The following is a 16082-nucleotide window of genomic DNA, read 5'->3' as shown; positions in this document are numbered from 1 at the left end:
TGAACTCATCAGTGCCACTTTTGATTAGCTGAGCACACCTGATTTAATCAAGCAGCAAGGATAGATAGAAGATATGCAGGACAGTGCCAAGGGGCGGGGGGGTTTGAGAAACGCTGCACTGAGCGAGCACTTGGCTCACGTTCCTCATTAATTAAAGGGTTTGACCACCAGAGGGAGCCATTGCCTAAGAAACTGAAGTGACCTTCTTGTAGGAGCACTTTGTGCTTGATTATAAATGCCTGTATTCAAAGGATCAGGTTTTGGGCTGTATGACAGCCTAAACAAACTGTTCTATACAGTCATTTAAGAATATGCTTTCTTAGTAAACCAAGTTTCATTAGTCCTACTGTTATAACTATTTTTCATAACCATAAATATACATGTAAAAGCATATTGGAAAAGGTTCTTATCCTAAATTCACTTTATTCATTCATTCATTTACTTACATTACAATATATATTATGGTGACATTATCGCTACCATACATCTGAAAAAATAATTTCACATATATAACATCTTTATGTGTATATGTATATATATACAGCATATATAGCAGATACACATATACATACACACTATATGTACAAATAGCATATTTGTAACTTCAAAAAATTCAGCACAGACCTTGTGAGGTAGATTTTGAAGCTACAGAAGGACTTGGATGTAGGATTACATTAGTCATTGTTCACACTTCTTTCAACAAGCCTGCAGACAAAACAGCTCTCCTCACATATTGTTATTGATGACTAAACCTAAACCTCAGAATCATTTTCCACCAACTGGGCTTGTAGATGTGTGTCACACTTCCTTCAACAGAAAAAAAAGCCTGTTCTCTCCGCATATCAGGGTGGATGTCTGTCAGAAACAGTCACGCCAAACAGAAGACAAAAGAAAAATGTGCACTCTAAAGATGACGTTCAGATCTCATTCAGACAACGTTCACAGAAGCATATGATGACCGCACAAATATAACCATACAGTATGTTGATAGCAGTAACTTTGTCCAACGTATCAGAAACTGGTCGGTAAGGTTTGTCACAGGTTCGTGTACTTGCTCAGAAAGCACTCTGGCTCTTATCTGTCAGCAGAGGAATACCTCCAGACATGAGAAAAAAATGCCCTTTTCGTGGTTTCACTCAGTCATGGTTTCCTGGACTGACTTGACTTCTCGAGTACAACATCACACAGACAGTACGCAGCCGCTTATCAGAACGGGCAGCAGCTGGCGGGAGGCTCTCGGAATGACGACTTGAAGATGTGTGTGGTAGAGGTCACAGGGATGTGAGAGGAAAAAACAAACAGCCACTCCTCACTCCTGCTGAGTGGTGTCATCGATGTCACCCCCGCTGCCACCATGCAATGCTTTACCCTCTGCATGATCACCCAGCCAGGAGCGATTTCTGCTGTGTCATTCACCGAATCCTACCCTGCCAGGGGCTGTAATCCCCTCAGTCGCCTCAAAGTCCAGACCATGGTCCCCATCCAAAAATCAGTTGAGCTGCGCCCAATTCTGGTGCGGTGGTGGACGGACTTCGGTCTGGGAGATGTGCAAGAAACAACCTGTAACCAAGTAAGTCATTCCGGATCAGTGCTGCCCACTAGTGGTCAGTTGAGGCATAAACGTAGCTCCCCACTAAAGAGGGGATTGTTGGTGTCTGTAAGGGTCAAGGTTGAGATTCAGCCAGGCCTGGAGAGGGCGCTGTTCCGGCACCCATGTCTACAGCCATGGGGAGTGATGGAGGCACACAGACACGGCAGAGGTTCCATGAACAGACGCTGAACTGGTGCACACATCACTGAGCTCTGCCTGAGGAACCCGGTCACCTCCTTGCACCAGGACGGCTTCAAACTTCGGCTGACCGCGGAACCAAAGTCAACGGCGATACCTGTACACCAGATATAATCACTGCTGCAACAGGCAGGACCAATGTGATCCAGTCATTGCTGTCCTTTTCAGGGAGTTGGTCCCTGCTCAGTAACGGCGCTTGATCTCGGACAAGCGGCTCCCCTCCTGATTCGCTGACACCGGACCGGTGTGGTCCCCACCCCCGGGTCTTTCTCCTCCCTCAGCACACCACCTTTCCGCTCTCCTGCACGGCCGGCCGGGCGTCCTTCGCCTCCCCGACCTTCAACAAGTCCGAGCGCTCCTCCTCCGTGGAGAGGGGGAGGTTACAGTCAGAGGGAGCGGAGTCAGTGGCGGGGCTGGTGGGGACTGAGCAGAAGCGGGTGCCTGTGGGCAGGTGGCAGTTTATCGTGGCGTTGATATTAACGGTAACGGTGGGGCTGCTCATCTGGGGGCTGTCTGTGAGGGAAAGTGAGGAGAAAACCATGTGTAAGGCCATCACCTCTCCTAATAACCTCACACTCACATATGTGGATGTGCGCAAAGACACTCACGTTACATTGCACATCTGTTATTACGAGGCACCCGTATCCAGAGCAACTTAAGCAGCTCACGTTCTTAAAACATAACCTATTTTACAGCCGGATATTGCTGAGGCAATTCAGGTTAAGCCCCTTGCCTCCCTGGGGCGGCGGTGTAGCATAGTGCTGTAGCATAGTGGTAAGGAGAAGGACTTGTAACCAAAGGTTTGCTGGTTCGATTCCCTGCTGGGGCACTGCTGCTGTACCCTTGAGCAAGGTAGTTAACCCAGCATTGCCTCTGTAAATACCCAGCTGGATAACATTATAAATAAAACTGTAACCTAAGTAAGGTTACAGTATGTAACATAATGTAATGTGTTATCTAACCATAATTACTGAACCAGCAAGTCCAATACAATGAAATGTCTTCGCACCTCCTCCTCACCCCACCCCCTCACACACACGCTTGCTCCCCCTTCTCACCTTGCCTCTGGTATACACCCCCACTCCCTTCCTGTCCGCCGTAGCCGCTACGACAGCAGACCATAGACTCTGTCTTGCTGGATGTGGTGGAGATGGAGGTGCTGCTGGAGTCCTTTTCTCCCAGGAGGCACTGCTGCTCCGGCGGGCGGCTGCTGGAGGAATTGCGCTGACAGGACATCGAGGAGCCTTGCAAAGTCTGAGGAGAGAAAGAGAGAGAGAGAGAGAGAGAGAGAGAGAGAGAGAGAGAGAGAGAGAGAGAGAGAGAGAGAATGACGTAGCTGCATCCTTATCTGCGCACCTGATCTCCATAAAACAAATCCGCCCCTCTGGTTTAGTCAGTGACGTGTTGGGCTCCCACACACTCGTGCCCACGGCTGTGTGAACAGCATAACCACACCCTTCACACTCACCTTGTTGGCTTCCTTATCAATGTTGTTGTTTGTGTCACCTGGGAGACAGAAAAAAAGGAAGGGACGTTGACATTTATTATTTTAGAAAAACACAGCACATATACAAATGTTTTTCATACTCAGTGTAAAAGTGCCAGCTATGGCTCAGCCAGGCTAAACTGATTGTGAAGTTTATGTAAAATGTACACATTTAGATACAGTTTAAGAAGCATAAGAAGAGTGTTCAATGAGAATATGGCATTACGAATCCACTGATTGCCCCAGTTCAGTTGGCAGTTCACTTGCAGTTTACAGTGAAGGCAGATCCAAGTTCTGTGGATTTGGAGCTAGGTAAGGCTTTCAAATGAACGGTTATTGTGGTGGTTCTTCAAACATTCATCTTGGTCAGAATTTTCTACCATTTTTTAAGTCACATAATTGCCAATGAACACTTAATTATGTTTGTGTAAAATGACAGAATAAACTGCAGTGAAAGGAAAGACCACCTTCCTGCGAGTGTCACTACTAAAATCACTACTTAGGAGGTGGTGATTCACCTTCACACCTAATCAGGTTAATGCTGTTACCAGACCACTGTGTGTGAAATCTGAAGGCACAGCACAGTTTCTGAGTGAGTATGAGTCTGGTAATTGCGTGTATCACCCAGACCACAGGGGGTTGAGCATGGAGCGTGGTGGGGGGGGGGGGGGGGGGGGCGCTCCTGTGTCTTACCTCTATGGTTTCGGATGCAGATGTGGATGCAGATCATGAGAACTATCAAAAGCACCGCTCCAGCACCAAAACCCAAAACCGTAGCTGGGGGAGACAAGTACACGCATGAGTGTCTGAGACAGAGGACTGAGACAAGAGAAGGAAATTTTGAAATGAATTTAGTTTGAGTGCTTCAATGAAACAAAGAGGAAAACCGAGACAATGAAAGAGACGGGGAGACCGTGAGAGAGAGAGACAGAGAGTGACAGAGTGACCCTCCATTCCACCCGTTCAGAAGAAAGTATCATTTTTAAAGGAATATTATATAATACATATGACATACCATTTCTAACATATTAATTACATCCAATCCAAAGTAAAATATAATTTCTGACATATAAAAAGTACAGTATACTATATACCACTGCTTTAACATAATTAAATGTATGCTGCATATACTGTATATATGTATATAGAAAATCTTAATACACTCTAAAATATAGCATATGAAACTTCCCACTGTATGAAAGTGGCAAACATTGCTGTTTTGTCACTAAAAAAAGAACCAATGTGTTTGTCACTATATTCTCTATCACGTGTGTATATATACAGCATATTATATATATTATATATATATATGTATATATATATATATATGTGTGTATATATATATATATATATATATATATATACACACATACACACACACACACACACACACACACACACACTGATGAACCAAAACATTATGACCACCTGCCTAATATGGATTGGTCCTCCGTGTGCCGCCATAAGAGCGCCGACCCGCTGAGGCTTGGACTGTACAAGACCCCTGAAGGTTTCCTGTGGTATCTGGCACCAAAACATTAGCAGCAGATCCTTCAAGTCCTGTAACTTGCGAGGTGGGGCCGCCGTGGATTGGACTTGTCGGTCCAGCACATCCCACAGATGCTCAATTGGATTGAGATTGGGAGAATTTGGAGGCCAGGGCAACACCGTGAACACTTCATCGTGTTCCTCAAACCATTCCCAAACAATGTATGCAGTGTGGCAGGGCGCATTATCCTGCTGAAAGAGGCCACTGCCATCAGGGAATACCATTGCCATGAAGGGGTGTACCTAGTCTGCAACAATGTTTAGGTAGGTGGCACGTGTCAAATTGACGTCAACATGAATGGCCAGACCCAGGGTTTCCCAGCAGAACATTGCCCAGAGCATCACACTCCCTCCACCGGCTTGTCGTCTTCCCACAATGCATCCTGGTGCCATCAGTTCCCCAGGTAAACAGCGCACGCGTACACGGCCATCCACGTGATCTAAAAGAAAACGGGACTCTTCGGACTAGGCGACTTTCTTCCACTGCTCCAAGGTCCAGTTCCGATGCTCGCGTGCCCACTGTAGGCGCCTTCGACGGTGGACAAGGGTCATCATGGGCGTTCTGACCGGTCTGCGGCTACACTCCAGACGCAGCAGGGTGCGATGCAGTGTGTGTTGTGACACATTCCTCCCGTAACCATCATTAAAATTTTCTGTGACTTGTGCCACAGTAGATCTTCCGTTGGTTCGGATCTGACAGGATAGCCTTCATTGCCCTTGCGCATCAATGAGCCTTGGGTGCCGAACACCCTGTCACCGGTTTGTGGTTTGTCCCTCCTCGGACCACTGTCAGTAGATACTCACCACTGCTGACCGGGAGCACCCCACAAGCCTTGCCGTTTCAGAGATACTCTGACCCAGCCATCTGGCCATAACAATTTGGCCCTTGTCAAAGTCGCTCAGGTCTTTACTCCTGCCCATTTCTCCTGCATCCAACACGTTGACTACGAGAACTGATTGTTCGCTTACTATCTAATCTACCCAGACCCTTGACATTTGCCCTTGTTTGGAGATGATCAACGTTATTCGGCTCACCTGTGAGTGGTCATAATGTTTTGGTTCACCGGTGTATATATATGTATATGTATATGTGTATATATATATATATATATGCATACTTTACTTCTTCAGTATGTGGAAAGGTACTTAAGATGTTCACACTTACCAATCAAGTGAGTATTGTCCTCAGGCTTTCTGTTTCCATTGGAAGTCACTGTGCCTGAGTTCGTGGTGTTGGGTACGGGCTCCACAGCACGGCCAATGGCTTTGGATGGGATTGATGTGGGGGTAGGGGTGGGGGTAGTGGTGGTAGTGGTGGTGGTGATGAAGGGAAGCCTCACGATTTGCCCACACACTGTGTCGGATGTGGCGTTGCCAGGCCGAAGAGTGTTCCTCCCTTGAAATTCACAGCTGTGGGGCGCAGATTATCCACACCATCATCAGTCTATGTGTGTATGTGTGTATGTGTGTGTGTGTGTGTGTGTGTGTGTACGTGTGTGTGTGTACACGTGTGTATGTATACACGTGTATATAATGTGCATGTCTTTACATGTCTATGTGTGAATGCTCATGTGTTCATGTGGGTGCATGTGTTATGGGTGTGCAAAGTATATGTTTATATGTGAGATGCCTGTGAGTGTGCATGTGTGTGTGTGTGTGTGTGTGTGTGTGTGTGTGTGTGTGCGCGCGCGTGTGTATGTGTGTGTGGTTAATGCAGTGTGCGTGTGTGTATTGTGTGTGTGTGTGTGTGTGTGTGCATGTGTGTGTGTGTGTGTGTGTGCGCGCACGCGTGTGTGTGTGAATGTGTGCATGTGTGTGTGTGAGTGTGCGTGTGTGTATGTGCATGTGTGTGCGTGTATACGTGTATATGTGCATGTGTGTATGTATGTGCGTGTGTGTGTGAGTACTCACTTGGTATGCGGTCGGCAGGGCTCGGTATATGACTTTTTGTCAGAGAAGGTTCCTGCAGTGCAGGGTGAACACCTCACATCCGAGTCAGCTGTTCCTGCAATGCAACACACCCCCGGTCACCATCCCACCTCACAACGCCCCTGCATGCACCACACAATGCACGTCCCTCCCCCATTAAGAGCGCTGCTTTCTCCATACCTTGCATGGATACTCCTTGACCAGGTGGGCAGGTGGTGAATCGGCTACAGTCCCTGCACTTGTTGTTGAGTTTGTATGAGCAGAACATGCCCTCCTTACACGCACACTTGGCGTCGGCTGAGGTGGTGCAGCTCTGCACGAACTCCATGCCTTTATCTGCACAAACACGTGGCACAAAAGGACATTCCATTAAAAACAGGACCACGCCAGAGGCACAACTGCAGACTACACACACGATAAAACAAGCAGGAATATGCACACAGGCAGACACACACACACGCACACACACACACACACGCTGGCGCTGCCTATAACATATTTGAAGAGCGGGTTGTACAGACATTCAACATTATCCAGCTACAAAAAGGCTTGACAGAATTTCAACGGGCAGAAAATTGAATGATACCAGAGAGTTGACTCTCTGGTTGAAAAGCATGGTACACACTGAATGGAGTCTCGTACATATGACTTCTGAGACAGGACACCCACCTTCCCTACAGGACGAGCACTTGAAGCACTGGTGGAAGTAATTCCAATTCTCCGAATAGACACCCTTCCTGCATTCTGCGCAGACCGTGTCTTTGGTTGGCGTGCACCTCTCCTTCAGGTGAAACCCTGTTACAGGTGAGACAACTGTTACGACATCGAGGTGGCTTCAAGGATGCATACAAATACCCAAAACCCTGTTTCGAGTGATTACATTTTGAGGGTCACGTTTAAGCTGGGCAGTGTTTGCGCAATCAAAGGAAAGAGGAAAAACTAAATCGGCAAATTGTTCTTTGGTTTACAGCTCTCTTCTCCTTCCTCATCTATGTTTTCGTTTAACACCAGCATCTGGAGACATGCTTCCTGTATGGCGAAATAAGCAGTCTGAACTGCCTGGGTGAGCCCTCCCACACACCTCCACCCTACTGATATTCATTCTACGGGAGCCCTTGATCCACTAATTCGCTTGACTGGTAGCTTTACAGGGTGTGCACAGAGCTTGTTCTTGTGAAACCAGATCTCGAGAGAGCCCCATAAAAGGAGCGGAGTTTCGGTTCCGCCCATGTGGGCCCACACCCCTCGCTTACGGTGAGTGGCAACAGAAGTGGAGGCTAGGTTGCTGAATGCAGACAAAGCATTTTGGCCCGCGCAGCGGCGGCGTTTTTAAGGGCAGGTGGCAGTCTCCGCTCAGCAACCCTGACGGCAGCAGTGCTGATCTCAGCGCAGTCAGAGGGAGCCCGCCTGCACGCAGTGCACTTCCTGTGCGGAATGCCCCGACCTCGCACCCAGCCTGGGCGCGAAGCGGCGCCCAGGAAATGATTAGACGTCTTGCTGAGCTGACACGCTTCTCAGCTTTGACATCAGCAATGGCAGGTCACCAGGGGTCACCAGGGGCCACTCCCCCCCCCAAAAAAAAAAAAAACTGCACGGCCTCTTTCTGATGTGGAAAAACTCATCACAGCCAGCACGCATGCATACAGTGTTTGAATTACGCCTCACACATGCTCTCATGCTATGGCAGTGGGTTAGGGACTTCTTAGGGATTGGCTTTGTTATGAGTGAGGAGACAGAAAGGGCAGAGAGCCACCGCCATGTGGGTGCTGATTCACACACAGACAAGGACAGCCCCAGTGTAGTGTCCTACCTGGGGCACACAGACTGCAGCAGAGCATCTGCTCCTTGTTGAGGTAGGTTCCATTATTCCAGCATCGTCCTTGATCATCAGGGGCGTAGGGCAAAGCGCGTACCTGCAGAGGACGAGAGAGAGAGAGAGAGACGCACTGAGCCACGGAGGTGCAGTGGGTGACGCGGTCACAGAGAGGCACTGAGCGACACGCTGGCCACAGCCCCACGCCTACACTGCCGTCACGCCGCCCTGTGGCGTGAGCTGACAGAGCTTCCTCCCACTGCCCTGTTCTCTGGAAGCACAGCGGGGACATGCTACAGCGGTGGTGACGGCCACAGCCTGGCCGTGGCACGAACAGGGCGGAGGGAACGGGAAAAAAGGCCCTCTCAGTGCCCCCGGGCGTCGACGGGATTTGCATAACTCATGCAGACGTGGCGGATGACAACATTTCTCTCAGGTTGGAAAATACTAACGAAGAAGATGACAAAAGTCCAAAATTTACATGAAAGCACATAATTAATATGCAAACACACACACGCAGACACGCACACACACACACACACATACGCACACACGCACACACGCACTAATGCATGCATGCACTCACGCATGCACGCACACACACACTGCCCCCCCCCTTCAGTATTTCCCAGAAATCCATCAGGGCACCCAGAGCCTTCTTGACGTGCAACATAGAGGCCCTGAACCCCTGTCACGTTCACGACACCTTCACACCCACAACATCACACTCAAGCACAACCTTAACACCCCGATGAGTCAGTGTTCAGAGAGCTCATGGAGTCAGGACTTTCCTCAGACTCAGCCGTTTCTCAAACTCGGCTGGCAGAGACTCATGCACGTGAGTCATTTCTCAACACTGCAGCCATTGCATTTTTTTTTCACATTTTCAACTGGCCTTAATAATGCGTGGAGAAATAACTCAATAAGAGCAAAGGAGCCTTCCATTTACATCTGGAACCCATCAACCGCTGTCCTTAACTGTGACTTAAAAACAGCTGCAACATTGACTAACTTTCTTCTTCACAAAACAAAAACATCATTAATTTAGGCATTTCTTCAACTTGCCAAACTGTTTTTAGGGAAAAAAAGCTCACTTTGCAGCTCAAGTGAAGGACAAAATGTTGTTTGGATCGGGTGGTCAGTGTCCATCAAATAGCATCCAATAAAAAGGTTCCATTTGGCCAGTGAACAAACCGCATTTTAGGATTTTAATAATACATGCTGAAGCAAGGAAGGACATTTTGGAAATGGGTGTCTGAACAGAAGACAGAATATAAAAAGATCACTGCGAGTCATTTTTGACATACTAAAGTAGAGACGTGATCAGATTCAAGGAGTCTGAAGGAACTGGCACTGTTGAATATTGTCCATAAATGAATGTTTCATTCTATTTTAATATCAATCCACCCACCTCTCAGCCTGCCAGTTTTGTGCACAAACCCTGTTGAAAGGAGCAACACACAGCACTGGACCTAAGCCTGCACTGGTCTCTGACTTCCAGGTCCTGGTATCCAAGTTTCATTGTTTAATACTTTCCCTTTCTCGCAATAAAAGCTATCTTCCTGTCTGAAATAATAATAATCAAAAAACAACTTTTTAGATTGACGGGCTACTTAGAACTACAGTCATTATGAGCCACACCATCACTCACCCGTGTCCGCAAGACAGGAAATGGTGGGAAGACAGTTCTAGAGAGAATTACAAGAAGCCAGTAGAGACAGGAATTCTGGTTAATGACCTGAAGCCAGACAAACAAGCATATCCGCACTGCGACACACTGCCAACGTACTGCTAAGAATATTTTTGCAGTTCTAACCCTGGTGGGGCAGTTATGACCTGCAACAGTAGCAGAAGCAAACTGCACGGAAATTGAAAGCTGCACCACCCTGCCCTTACAAGCCTCTGCCCCCAAGACCGAAAGACTCAACTGAGTGTGCACTTCACAGTGGAGGGAGAATTTCCATGGCAACCGCACCGTGCAGAAGCGGTCTACGGTCTCGTTACTCTCTGTGAGTAATCTGCCTGGCAGACAAACCCCCCCTGAAAGCGCTGTGAAAGTCATTTCATTACTTCCTTTGGGTGAGACTTGCCAGGATGGCATTTTACTGCAGCCGTTCACAGTGTGACCCTAAACGATCCAGTGAGTGCAGGATCCTAACCACTGCTTCATACTGACGACCGTCGGTGTGGACACATGGCCTGTTGGAGCTGGGAATCCTGGCCATTGAGCCCTGAACACACACCGACCCGTGTTACGCTGTCCTGAGTGAGAGGACTTGTTGCAAAACTGTCACATGTCAGCAGGTTCTGAAAGGTCACATGATTACAGCTGACTTGCAAATGTACAGGATGAAAGAGGAAATGGGCTATAAATTCTTCTCTAACGCAAGGCTCAAGGAGCTGTGAAATGTGTACTTTTTTGCTGTTTGACAGAATCCTGGCTCAGTAATTCTGCAGTGCAATTTGTTCAGTCAAGTCAACTTAAGACTCACAGTTAGAAAATTGGGAGTTTAAACTAGAGGCTGGGAGTAAACTCTTGGAAAATGTTTATTCTGCTTGCACCAAAATCATCTGTAAGGTGCAGCCATTGCTGAAAATCTCACAAATAACACAAGTGATGATTAACTATCACAATGCGTCATTTGCATGCTTGCTAAATTTTGATGAACCCAAACTCAAAACCAGTAGAATGAAAGTTTGCTGCAGACAGAAAAAGGAGTTTCACAATAGGTGCAGAGGTCTTGGTAATTACAGAATGCTGGCACAGTTCCCTCTGAAACCTTACTGGTTTCTGGGAAGCTCAGCTTTCTGGTGCTCCTCCCCTATGCATTAAGTCTCACCATTGCTGTAGCAGCTGTGCTTGTTGCTATTGCACCATGGACATTCAACCTCTGGCACCCTGCAGACCAGGGGATTTATTACCCATTGTGAAAGACCTATGATTAAGGCTCTATATTTTCAATGGGAAAGCTTTATGACACTCAGATATTACGATAAATGATGTTACAAAACTTCAGAATTCCTTTACTTTAAACGCTCCTCAAATCGAGTATCAGTCATGAGCTTGGTCTCAGTCTGCACTTTACATTATACTGTACTGATTACCTGTGATCTCCCCTGTTATATTATAGTCACAAATAGCTGCGATAACAAACTGGAAAAATGGAAATAATTTAAGTTTCGAGTGTGATGGTATGGGGTGCTTTTCAGTTTTATGTGGCATGACTGCCATTAGGCAGCAGTATTTATTTGACGCAATGGCACAATGTGATCTCTCATTAAGTGAAGATATTCTGCTGAAACATTGATGTTGCAAAAAAATTTCTGATGTGCAATGGTCGGGACTGCCCCTTGGTACCACAACTGGTTAAAATTTGAGACCAGGTTGTATCACAAGGGAGATGCACTAAAAGCCCTACCTGTACTGAAAAGGTCAAAAACCTGAATGAGGAAGTAGCACCTGAACCGATGACACATGATCCTTAGTCAGACATGGGTCTGGGAAATACAGGTAATAAACAAGCAACTCTGGGGACTCCCTGTACCCCTCGGTGATGGAATTCCCATGAACCCATCCTTTGGTGAAACCTCTGAAGTTCCCTGTTGTGAGGATACAGTGCGACCTTTGCAGTTCCCCATTGTGGGAATCCAGCACATGGTCTTTCTCACCATGTTGTCCTGCCCCCAGTCATTTCAAATGTTCATTTCCGTGGAAGCACACATTACTCATTTCTCAGATGGCTAGCCTCTGGAACTGAAACAACACATAGCCGTAAACTCAGGAAGCCTTTTTGCCTTAGATGACATTTTAAGGTTATCATTTTTTTTTCCACCAGCCTCAATGAAGCTATTGTAAAGCACATGCCATAACTCAATGTGTAGTTTGTGCTTACCCATAGTTACCCATCTCTTTCTAAACTGGCAGTTTTAAGCCTAGGTTTCTGAGTGACACCATGCCTTGATGTGAGGGGTCACCTTGGAAAAAAGTCACTGTGATCCACGCGGTTTCAAAACATATGATTTGCACTGCAACAATTAATAGACAGTAGAAACCAAGAAAATGTTTTTTTGATCAATGAGCCAAGCGTAATATCAGTACTTCTCAAATGCAAACCAACTGCAATAAATGGCCTCGAACATTTTCAAGCAATGTTTCATCAGTCATTTACATCAGGTTTGCGGGTGCAGAGAGGGCATTGATTGAAAATGGGCGAATAACATATAAGGCACAATTTCAGCTAACAAGACTCTCACAAAACTTTCTAAAGACACCAAAATTAAAGGACTACATTTTTACGGTGCGAAAGAACACCTTTTATCTCCCAGTCTAATTTTCACTTGTACTACTTCTCTGATAATACCTTTTCCGCCATGCAGCAAAACGATGAAAACAAAGCAGTCAAGTCAGACATCTACGATATATCAGCGCAAAGTTAGTAAAAACCTGCAACCTCAGTGCTCAACAAAATTGCTTGATGTGGGTAGTTCAAAAGAAGCAAGAAGTAAAACTAGATTTCAGGGTTCGGATCTGCGCACTGTCGAAAAATGTCACGTGAGAATGTGCACGAGTTTTACACTCGTTTTTGAATCTGTAATTCCACACCCCTCACTCTGATTATTGGGGTAACTGCTACTGTTTGGTTTCAGTGCGCTGAAGAATCCTTTTCGGAGGAGCGCGCAGCATTCCCAGAGGAATGCGGCCGTAATGAGCAATGCACACAGTGCGACAAAGTCCGTGCGACCTTAGTGGAGCACGCACTAACGCTTTCTTTCATTAATGTTTCACTGATTCAAACCCGTCGATATGCTTAGTGAGGAATCTGGAAGAGGTTTACGTAGTTATAAATCAGAGCAATTTAACCTATGATGAAACTAGTTTTAGAGAATCGTGAATACCTACGTACGAATCACCAGCCATTAACGTCTGTCCTTAAAACAATTTAGAATGTTGCGTTGAAATGTTGCACCGGCAATAGCGAGAATATGCTTACGCGGTCAGTGCAAGCACTTGACACAGATCGTTTATCAGTTATTGTCACAACAATAGTGAACGCTCAGTGCTGTCAGCCTGCTAAATCAATGTTCTTTAGGAATTAAAATCAAACGACGCTGTCGTGTCCAACACAAGAAACGGAAAACGCTTCAAAACTCTAAACTTGCTATTTAGAATCCAGACCGCGTAACTACAATGCTCGCACCAGATATCACACACACTCTTATCGCCACACGATTTATATGATTTATAAGTGGATTCGTTAACTATATGTCTTATCCTTGTCAGCACAGACGGTTCAAACACCCACCTTGTTCGCAAGATGAAGCGCGGCGACCAACAGCAAGTACCGGGTCTTCCAAAACATGATCTGAAATAACGATATTTTCTTTTTTAGATAATCCTCACAAACTGAGCCCAGAATTCATCCGCAGTGATCCGGGGTTATGTCAGTGAATTTCTTCAAGCATCAGGATTCAGAAGATGTGCTTGTTTCCTTCTGAAATCTGCCAGAGTTGCGAGAACTTCGTCGCGTACTCACGCTGAAGCACGCCACTTACCCGCCCACGCGTCCCACTTCCGTACTGGTAATATTAGCCAATGTTTATTACAGAGCGAGAGGGAGAGAGACTTGCCATCCATTTTTCTAGTGGACTCGATATACGCCTTTAATTTTCAGTAATAAAAAGGTAATTTCATGGCCAAGGTTTAAAATACTCCAATACTATGATTCTTCGTGGATTCACAAAGCTTGCTTTTAAGAAGGAGAATAAGATGTATTGGAGATTTAAATTTGGTTTTAAATTGGTTTAAGTTAAAACTAAATGTCAAGCATGTATTTAGCAGTAGGGCATAATCACCTTGCCTCTGAACACCTAGGCATATTCCAGTAAGGCCACAGGTCAGAGCACTAAGAATACTCATAGACAAGGGCAATCCAACTAATGATGGCAATGATGACGCTAACTTCCTTGATCATTTTCGAGAGTATGAAGTAAATGTACTGTACAGCCAAGGCTCATGTCTCATGCAGCCCATGAATGACATTTTGGCCTACAGGAAAATTTAATGCCGAGATGGCTGCCAGTAAATTTACGGTATGTAGAACAGTCCTTCAAGTCCCCAATGCTTTATATCAGCTGAAAGAGAGATATGTTACATTCTTAAATGCCACTTATCAAGACACTTAGAACATATAGGTCTGTAAATTTGGGAACTGCTCTGGAGCAGTTAGCTGCATGGATAGGTTGCATGTTTTTGTAAAGCATTCTACCACATTAGATTATGAGAGGTACAGAAACTGAAAATAATCGTAATAATAAAACCCAAACTTGTTTTCAGTCACTGCTCCAGGTGTTATACGTACAACTCATTATTCAAGAATTTTCCAAAATACTTCCTTGTTTGGATTACTGTCATTAAAGAAGAATCTTTATACTCGCAATACAGGCAGTTTCCCCTAGAAGAAACATCAAAGTGAGCTACATTCTTCTCGCAATTCTGTTTGAAGAGCAATGATCTCAGTGGTTAGTCCCCTCCCACAGCCCTCTCTTTCAAACGTTCGTATGATATATGTCTAAAATAGAACCGACAGAAATTCAGAAGATAAACCAAAATAAAAGAGTGGGAGATCACACAGTTATCTGCTGGCTGCAGCAAAATTGCAGTTCCATAAAAAAAATTACATTTGCCACTGAATTTCTGCATTTCTTGAATTTTTTTGTGGTGGCTTTAGTGGTGCCAGACAGGGTAAGTCAACTGAGTAAGGTGACCTTACATGGAATGAGCATTTCACTGTTTATTCAACAGCTTCCTTACTTCACAGAATGCATACATTGTGCAAGCACAGATCACATGAGTGCAAGTAAATAGCTGTTTATTGACTTTGCTTTAGTTTTGCCCAAGTAATCTGTCTAACATCTGTGTTGTGTAATACTCTGCCTGAAATGATCATGTTACTGTTTATTTCCTGGAGATGTTGTTGGTATGTTTTTCCTTGTTTGATAAAAGAAATAGAAGCAATTTTTTAGAGAAATGTCAGAACTGGGTAGGGGTTTGCATTCTCTGTTTGACTGAAGCTGGAACCAGCCTATATCCTCTCTGTCACTTGCCTGATGTTACCACCAACAAGAGGGTAGGTGTCACCGGTGTCATGAACTAAAATCCTTCAACCACAGTGGACAGACTGGCACAGATAAGATACCCAATGCTATGCCTTCTACATGCCAGACAGGTGAGGCTGAAGTATTTTTGTGTCTGTAGCCTATGGGCATCCTTCAGGAATTATGCCTTTTAACAAGCAAGCACTGCGTTCTTCTCCATTCACTTTAATGGTGCAGAGATGTAGCTGCCGAGCACAGTTCAGGACAGAGGAGGTCTTCCTTTCGTCTAGCTGTTCTGGGTAGATAAGATTCTGGAGTAATTCAACAATTGCAACTAACAAACAACACAGATGGGTCTGGGTTATTGTCCTTAGCATCACAGTTCATTCAGTTATATCCTGCTTTAGGTGAACAGTGACTCA

The 16082-nt window shown here is 45.6% G+C and overlaps 1 protein-coding gene across 1 annotated transcript; it reads right to left on the bottom strand.

Annotated features, from left to right (window-relative positions):
* Positions 1 to 612: 612 nt before the first annotated feature.
* LOC118780124 (tumor necrosis factor receptor superfamily member 1B-like) lies at positions 613 to 14096 on the bottom strand. The gene is made up of 10 exons (XM_036532443.1): positions 13869 to 14096; positions 8563 to 8665; positions 7422 to 7547; positions 6933 to 7088; positions 6735 to 6828; positions 5989 to 6233; positions 3969 to 4052; positions 3258 to 3295; positions 2848 to 3043; positions 613 to 2302 (listed from the first exon to the last, which is right to left on the bottom strand). Exons 1-10 carry the CDS (start codon positions 13923 to 13925, stop codon positions 2067 to 2069), a joined length of 1335 nt encoding a protein of 444 aa, XP_036388336.1. The 5' UTR covers positions 13926 to 14096; the 3' UTR covers positions 613 to 2066.
* Between the last annotated feature and the right edge of the window lie 1986 nt (positions 14097 to 16082).

Source organism: Megalops cyprinoides, chromosome 7, assembly GCF_013368585.1.
Source record: "Megalops cyprinoides isolate fMegCyp1 chromosome 7, fMegCyp1.pri, whole genome shotgun sequence".
NCBI classification, from domain to species: Eukaryota; Metazoa; Chordata; class Actinopteri; order Elopiformes; family Megalopidae; genus Megalops; species Megalops cyprinoides.
Note: the sequence above shows the minus strand (reverse complement) of the source record. Positions and strands in the feature narration are given on the sequence as shown.